The 8,217-nt window shown below is 40.1% G+C and overlaps 1 protein-coding gene across 1 annotated transcript in view; it reads right to left on the bottom strand.

Moving 5' to 3' along the window:
- Zxdc (ZXD family zinc finger C) overlaps positions 1-8,217 on the bottom strand; it is a gene marked incomplete at its 5' end in the record, with an annotated part of 36,159 nt that overhangs the window by 4,363 nt on the left and 23,579 nt on the right. The window contains 2 exons of the mRNA XM_023713307.1: positions 836-889; positions 1,070-1,239. Coding sequence (XP_023569075.1) covers positions 836-889; positions 1,070-1,239 — 224 coding nt within the window. The remainder of the gene's footprint in view (positions 1-835; positions 890-1,069; positions 1,240-8,217) is intronic.

Genomic DNA, 8,217 nt, shown 5'->3' with positions numbered 1-8,217 from the left:
TTGTGTGTGTGTGTGTGGCCAGCTCAGCCCACCAGGGGGTGGGGCTGGCTGGCATGTGGTGCTGGAGGATCGAACCCAGGTCCCTGTGCTTTGCCAAGCTTGTTTCAAGTAGGTGCTTTAGACCACTGAGCCATCTCTCCAGCCCTAAACTTTCCTTCTAAGTATCAAAACCACAGTGAGTGCAGCACTTAGCTGTTCCTTGATATCTGTGGTTGCCTTTGCCTACAACAGGGTAACTGACAGCCTCTAGTTATGGGCCAATGAAGGTGCATGGGCCCTGGCCATGTGTCAACTAGATTTCTCTGCAACTAAATCTCTTCCTTCCCTATTCTAATCTCTTAGAAATGAGACTTAAAGCACAGGAGTACATGGGGCTGCTGAAGGATCTGTGCTCAGCAGATGCTCAGGAACTAGCCACCAGCTTCAAGTATCTGCTGAGACTCAGGGAGGCAGCTGAGGCTGACCTTCAGGGGCTCACTGTGTTAAGATAGAAAATCAGAAATAAAAAGGATCTATCACCTGTAGCATAGAAGGCTACATCTACCCATGTGCTGGGAACAGTCCTCACAGGCAAGATGTCTGGCATGGTTTAAGGAGCCCTTTCACTTAGAAAGTAGTATAAGGTCTGGGGCAGGGAACGATGGGGTAGTATAAGGTATCAGCAACTCCTTGGCATTACCACAGCCAGCTTTAGGCAGCCTTAAAAAGTCTACATCCTGCATAAGAAAGCCACAGCGAGGCCTTTGGCAGGAGAGGGACATGGCCATCTATACCTCAGAGAGGTAGGGGAGATGGAGCACATAGGGGAACTAGACACAGGGTAACTGCCACAAACCTGATGCGTCAGTCCTAACATAGGTAAGAACTTGCACGGATGCAGTGAGACAGGCTGGGAAGAAGAGAGAAGTGGGGGTTATTAAGCTGTCTGGGGTGATAAACGACTTGGGGATGTTTAGAGGGAAGTAGGGCAACTCATTAGAAGGTTTGGGTGTGGGGTGCAGGCATGGTACTACCCTCCCACCCAGCCTGCCCCAGATCTAAACTTCCAGTGTGGCTCACTGGCTCCTACCTGTAGCACTGGGATCTGGATACAAGGCGTCCCAGCCACTGGAGCCAGTGCTGGCCAACCTCCACTGGGTACTGCGAGGTTCCCACACATGCAACTGGTCTGGCTTGCATGGCAGCGAGGAGGGCTGGTCTTGTCACCTTTTATATTTCCTTGAGTAAACTCAGAGGTTCCTAAAAATAAATTAAAAACAAGCACATCTAAAATATAATTTTGGTCAGACTCTCCTCTCACTCAAATTGTGCTACAGGGAAGACAGTTTTCTGATTAGCTGTCATTATGCATATAGCCTGATGGACTAAAACTTCCTCAATGGGAATGATCATGAGATAAGTAGTAAAACAAATGAGGCACCAAGATTCTGCTTAGAAAACTTAAAAGACATATACATCTTCTTGCCAGTCAGGAGACCCATGTTGTTCATTTCTTGAGTATAGATACCCCGCCTAGTCCTCCTAACTCCATCAGGTGCTGGCAGGCAGGAGACACAAGTACAATTAAGTGGAAATAGCCATATGGAGCATGAGAGTCAAGAAAAAGGAAGGAAGAAAGCAATCTTTCACATCCTACCCTTGGACAGTACCAGACCTATGCTTAGCAGAAGGCTAAGTGGCTCCCAAATGTTCAGGTTATTTTTTTGTCCAGTTTCCTTTTCAAAAGTCATCACTTCATTGGTTTTATTTTTTTTTTTTGGAACCAGGGATTGAACTCATGCTCTTGCGCTTGCCAGGGAAGCCCTTATTCCACTGAGCCATCTCCCTGGCCCCACTTCATTGGTTTTAGGTAGATACATAGATACACGCTTTTAAAAATTATTATCTTCAGGGCCAGGGAGACAGTGGAATAAGTGCTTCCCTGGCAAGTGCAAGGGCCTGAGTTCAAGCCCTGGTTCCGTAAAAAAAAAAAAAAAAAAAAAATTATTAACTTCAAAGCAGGAAAAAATCTTAATACCCAGGAATAACCATGTGAGCATCAGAAAGCTCCCAGAGTGAGCAGAAGGCAGGTATTTGAGTAATTCAGTGGCTGGGTTCAGATCTTGATGCATGGTAACCTTGGCAAAGTAAAAATGTGGACTACCATGTCTCAACTTGTAATATGGTATAAGTACATAGAAGAGACTGGAGCAGTGACAAATTCACATTAAATGCCAGGGAGTCTTCAGTGTCATTATTGCTTTGTCCACACAGCCCTACCTTGGTATATATCTATCTATGAATGGCTAATAAAAGCTACTATGCAATGACTATTACACAAGTTATTTGGAATAGAAGAATCTAATTTTGTTATACTTAACAAAATATAAATAAATGAAATGGAAATACTAAATTTCTGAAAATTATTCTTCCTGGAAATTTCTAATTCAGCTAAAGTTAAAGGGAATAAGAGTTGAAGTTGGCAAATCTTAAGTTCAAGCAAGACTGGACAACTTGGTGAGCCCCTGTCATAAAAAGAAAGGGAGAGAGGGAAGGGAGAACAGAATACCGAGGGGGAGGGGGAATGTAGTTTAGTGCAAAGGCTCTAGGTTCAACCCCTGGTTATACAATCTTCCACCCCCCACCCCCATAAAAGAGAACAAAAACCAAGAGGTTTGATTCTTCCTTTGGGTTTTTGTTATTCTGTTTCCATTTCAAATAGGAACAGCTGACTCTGCTACCTAAGATGCACTTTTTTTTGCCTAGCAGGTTTTAACTTTGTGAGCAGCATGTCCTGAGAGCTGACCTGCTGCCTTACTCCACTGGCCTCACTCCTGTAGTGCCCTGTCCTGACAGCTTCCTATATTGGGTGTCTGAAGCCTCCATACTCAGCAGACACAACCTGATGGGGTGTGATGCCCTTGGTATGATGGTGCCAGACAAATGGGGCACTGACTCTTCCCTGCACACAGCTTACTGCTTTCTTTCCAGGTGACTCAAGGATCTCTTTAAAGTACAAATACTAACAGGTTGATCCGACAGTGATGATAAGGGTAAATGTAAGGGCTTGAGGGAGGTTATTTTTTATTTTTTTGTAGTACTGGGGATTGAACTAGGGCTTCACTATAGGACAGTACTCTACTAGACCTTTTGAATTCTTGAGACAGCGTCTCACTAAGTTGCCCAGGCTGGCCTTGAAGCTGTTATCTCCCTGCCTCAGCATCCTGAGTAAAGATTACAATGTGTAGCACTGTACCAACTGAGGTCCCATTTCTGGGATGGGAAAAGATTCAGCTGTCCCTCATATAGGGTGATAGGGGTCCATAACATTTTAAAATATATTCTTTTTGTTCATCTGCTCCAGATAGTATCTTACTATTCTTTATATATAGTTTCTCCTTTCTAATTGTTTTACTTGTTTTCATATTGCAGTGTAGGCCGTAGCTAGGCAAAACAGGTATCCAAGGCTTCTCTGACAGAAATTCCATATCAGTTCTTATTCTTCTTGAATTTACATACTATTCCATTCAGCTCCAGAATTACTGATGAATATTTTTTATGCTACAAGGTCTAGTATATCCCTTCACATTACAAATATGGGTGTAACTTGAAATTAAAATTTCTGGTCAAGGAGAATTAAGTGAGTACATTTATAAATATTAATAATGAAAAATGAAACATTAGAAACTTCAATAACTATGATACTGAAAATAAAGTTGTACTACAAACACACTGTAAGAATGGGAGCTGGTTGTTATAGTGCACACTTGTAATACCAGCTATCTAGAAGGATGAGGAAGGAAGATCACAAGTTTGAGCTCAACATGAGAAATGTAGCAAGGGACTTGGTGAAAGGCGAGACCCTGTCTCAAAATGAAGAAAGGACTTGCTGATGTAGCACAATGCAAATCCACAGTACCACTCAAAACAAACAGAAATGGAAATAACTATTTTTTCCCTAAGTAAGTTCATGTATTTGTATTGAAATACTACTGCAAGAATTAGGCATGATTTGCATGTACTTCTGCCAATTAAAACTGTTCAAATAAAATGTATATATGTTTTAATTGTAACTTCATAATTTTACAGCTATATATTAAGCTCTTTGAATTTATGGAAATTTACGGCAGAAAGTCCAAGGGAGAATGCCAATCTTTTTTTTCTTTTTGAAACAGGGTCTCACTATGCAGTTAAGGCTGGCCTTGAATTCACTATTTAGCCCAGGCTGGCCCTGAAATTATGGTGAACCTCTTGCCTCAACCTTTCCTGAGTAATGGGACTATAGATGTGCACCACCACACCCTGCCTAAAGCACTGATTTTATAACAGGAAATAAGATGGACTATCACCAGAATATTTCATGATCTGTGATAAGCTAAATTTGTTTGTTTTTCATGTGTCTCACTTTAGCATCAAAAGACTTTTTCCCCCAGTTAATAATTGTCCTTGGAACAAGTCAACAACTGACAAGAACTGCTTTAGCTTACATATTTCATTAAAGGCAATACAATCTTTGACAACAGTTGAAGACTGAAAAAATCTTTATGCAAAAGCTATCAACATCTTTACGGTCTCTATAGTCAGAATCTCCTAACATCTATTAGAAAAATTTCTGCACATCACAGGGTAGGTTGGCCACAGAGCCTCACAGAAGTTTGATGCCTATATTAATCTATAAAAGCACTTCCCTGAAAATAGTATTTTGAACTATCCCTGGCTTTGGTGTTCTGAAAGATTACTGTTTTTATGCACATTGCTGGGCAATACATAGCATAAAAACTTGGCTAACCAATACTGGCTTTTTCTTTTTGTTTTTGAGGGGGCGCACTGGCAAAGGAAAGGCAGAAAGGAGAACCTGGAAAGCAGCCAGTCCAAAGGTGTATTCTCAGGTGAATCAATTTTAGGAAAGATGATACACAGAAGACTCCAATCTATAAGTCAATCCTCTCCAGAGTCTCATAACCCACAGGAACTGGACCCCAGGTTACAGACAATAATGCTCAGGGAGAGGGTAGAGTAAGGAGAGGAAGCTGAGTTGTTCCTCAAGGCCTCAAAAGGAAAAAACATCTTTGCCTGGGATAGCCATCAGAGCACACACACTCATCTATTTTTTGGTAATGGGTCATGAACATTTATGACTAAAATAAGTATGATTATGTAGAAATCCTTAAAGACATACTGAAGTAAACTGTCTCTACACTGAACTCTCAGTGATCATACAGTCCTGGGTCCTTATTAGTAAAAGATACTATAGCATGAAAGAAGAAAAATAAGTATTTTTCCTCACTGTGAACATATTCAAACTCTTATGGACTAAATTTTGCTTTAGTACTCTTGGGCTTTATTTAAAATGCTTATCTGTGCTGCAGAACTTCCAGGAATGAGAGGAAAGCAGGGTAAATACAATTTTTAAGCAACCTCCAAAAAGAGAGAGAGAGAGACCTAAAAAAGTTAACATTATGCATTAAACAGCTAAGTGAACAGGCCAGTTTTAAGAGCAGGACACCTAACCATTTACCTTTGACCTCTCATACCTGCTATGAACTGAGGTGGTAACCCTACCTTCACTTAGCTGGGCCAATATGAAAATTAGATTAGGCTAAGAGTACAGAGCCCGGCTAGCACGATGTGCCCCCACCACACACAGACAGCACTATTATAGTGACAGCTACAGAAATTTGAAGGATGACAGTAACAGCTCAGGTACCCTGAGAAGAATCTACAGTAACAAAGATCGGCTTCAAGGGTGCTCTGACAGCCCTCTCCTCACCACTGCTTCAGAAACTTCTACTTGCTAACTCTGAGGTCATGCAAGCTATCTCTATTAGGGATGTTTATCTGAGTCACAGAACACAGCCCAAGATCTCAGTGACCATTTTTCCAACTCCTGGAAGGACCGCAGAGATGACTTAGTACACAAAATGGATGCCAAGGTCAGTGAGACATATCACAGCTCCTGATATGGTTAGACCTAGACCATTACTGTGTTAAAGACAATATGCAATTCTACTTACAGGGGAAAATAGTCATGCTAATATCAAACAGCAAATAAAAATGTGCATCATTGTTTAAAGAAAGCCCTAAGTGAGAAATGCTTAACACAGTGCACCTAAGGAGAATCATCTAGAGAGAAAACATTCAGGGTTTCACAAGAGAGCAAATTGGTCAAACAATGGCTGTGACTCATCCACATGGCTGACAATGACAAAAGATCTACAAGCTGCTATACATGGTTTCAGGGTAAATCCTGAGGGGATCTGACTGTTCTTGTCAGATACAAAAGTTATACTTTTTGTTATACAGGTCTTGCTTTATCTTGGTCTGAACCATCCAGCAGAAAAGTATAAACATGAGGTATAAAAAGTAAAATTATATTAATATGCTGAGCTGTAAAAGGCTCAAGTCAACAACTTCTGATATTGCCAGTCCTGTGGACAACCCACTACTATCATGGTCTACTAGACTATATTGGATTATTTTGCTGAATTCATGTACCTACAATATTTGAATGGCAATGGAAACTCATCTCTGACAAAACCAAACAAAAAAGGGGGATATTAATGAAGGACCATTTTGTAGTTAAAAAAATATATGTATATACAAAATAGGATAGATAGTAGCTATAAGCTACTTTCTCTTAGTTCAATGAGAATAAAGATTTGTATTGTGTTTAGACAAGATATCATGTCTGCATCTTGTATTGTGAATAACTACTACAAAGACAATAATAGGTAATGTATTAATTATTGTATCTGTCCTACTAACTTATTTTGGAACTGTCTCATTGCTACTTCTTTCTCATTAAAATAAAAATAACAAAAAAGGAAATATTAGAAATAGTTTTCTCTGGGTAGTAGAACTGCAAAAGGAAAGTGCACAAAGAATCCAGACTTATTTTTTCCCGGAATACACACCAATATGATGAGTCCCATATGTGTTGAACACTCACCCTTTGTTAAACTAAGTGTATATACAACCCACCACATTTGCAATTCCAGGTAATTAGAGCCTTTTTAACCAGACTCCTTGACCTTCCTGGATTGCTATTATGCTTCTAGATGAACTTAAAATTGACAGGTGCTTTTTGCTTTTAAGATCCTTCAGAATTTTAAAGGAACTGGATTAAACATATAGATTAAAAAGAATTGAGCCTTTCTAGCCAAGGACATAGTAGGCCTTACTCAGACCTTATCTGCAACCAGCAGACTTATCATTAATAAGCCTAAGATATTTTATTCATGAGTGACACATTTTTTGTTTTATTATTCTTGATTATTCTGAAAGAAAAGTTATTAAAAGAAAAAAAAAAAAAAAAAAGGCCGGCCAAAAAGCTCAGCAGATTAAAGTGCCTGCAAGCAGGCGCAGGGCTGGGGGTTTGATACCAGGGCCTGCTGTGCCGGCCCCACCCTTGGGGTGCACTGAGACAGCAATTGAGACTGGGTGTAGTGGTGCACACCTGTAATCCCAGCTCTTGGGAGGATGTAAACAGGCAGATCACTCTGACTCCGATTTAGTAGTGAGACCTTAAACACACTGTAAACCCTTCCCTAAAAAATTAAAAAAAAAAAGTTATCAACTTTATATACATGCATATGTATTTTTTAATTAGCTACCAATTATCTTTCTTGTTACTGCTAATGTGCCTTGATTCCTATGAGTTTTCTAAGTCCAATAATCACATCATTAAATAATCATAATTAGGCCTTCTTTGTAAATCTATGAAAGTGTCAAATACTGTCTTCATCCAGAAAATGGGGACATCAGGACCTATACCTAAGAGGTATAGTAAGGGACTAAAGATAGTAACAAACACAAAGGGCTTAGAACCATGCCAGGTACAGAGTAGGCCATATATCTCCATTAGGCTTTAGTAATAAGGGTATGTCAACCTTGTGTACTAAACTTAACACCTTCTATTTGAAACACATTTAATGATTAGTGGTCTGTGTACAATATACGGCTTGTTCAGCAAATATTTCTTGTATCTTAACATATACCAGCACTGTACTACTATGGTGATGCCTGCCATGGAGCTCAGGCTGGATCACTTGTACTCTAAGGATATGTATGTTTTCCAGCAACCCACAGAGGAAACATCAACAAAATGCTATGGTGAAGGGTGGATGAAGTAGTACTGGGTACCTGGGAGTTCCCAGTGACAGAAGACATTGTCTTAAAGAGCTGTTTATAGCTAAGGAATAGATCACTACCTGGGATGTCCAGACATTCCAGACATCC

The sequence above is a fragment of the Octodon degus genome, unplaced genomic scaffold, assembly GCF_000260255.1.
Source record: "Octodon degus isolate 3935 unplaced genomic scaffold, OctDeg1.0 scaffold00030, whole genome shotgun sequence".
NCBI lineage: Eukaryota > Metazoa > Chordata > Mammalia > Rodentia > Octodontidae > Octodon > Octodon degus.
Note: the sequence above shows the minus strand (reverse complement) of the source record. Positions and strands in the feature narration are given on the sequence as shown.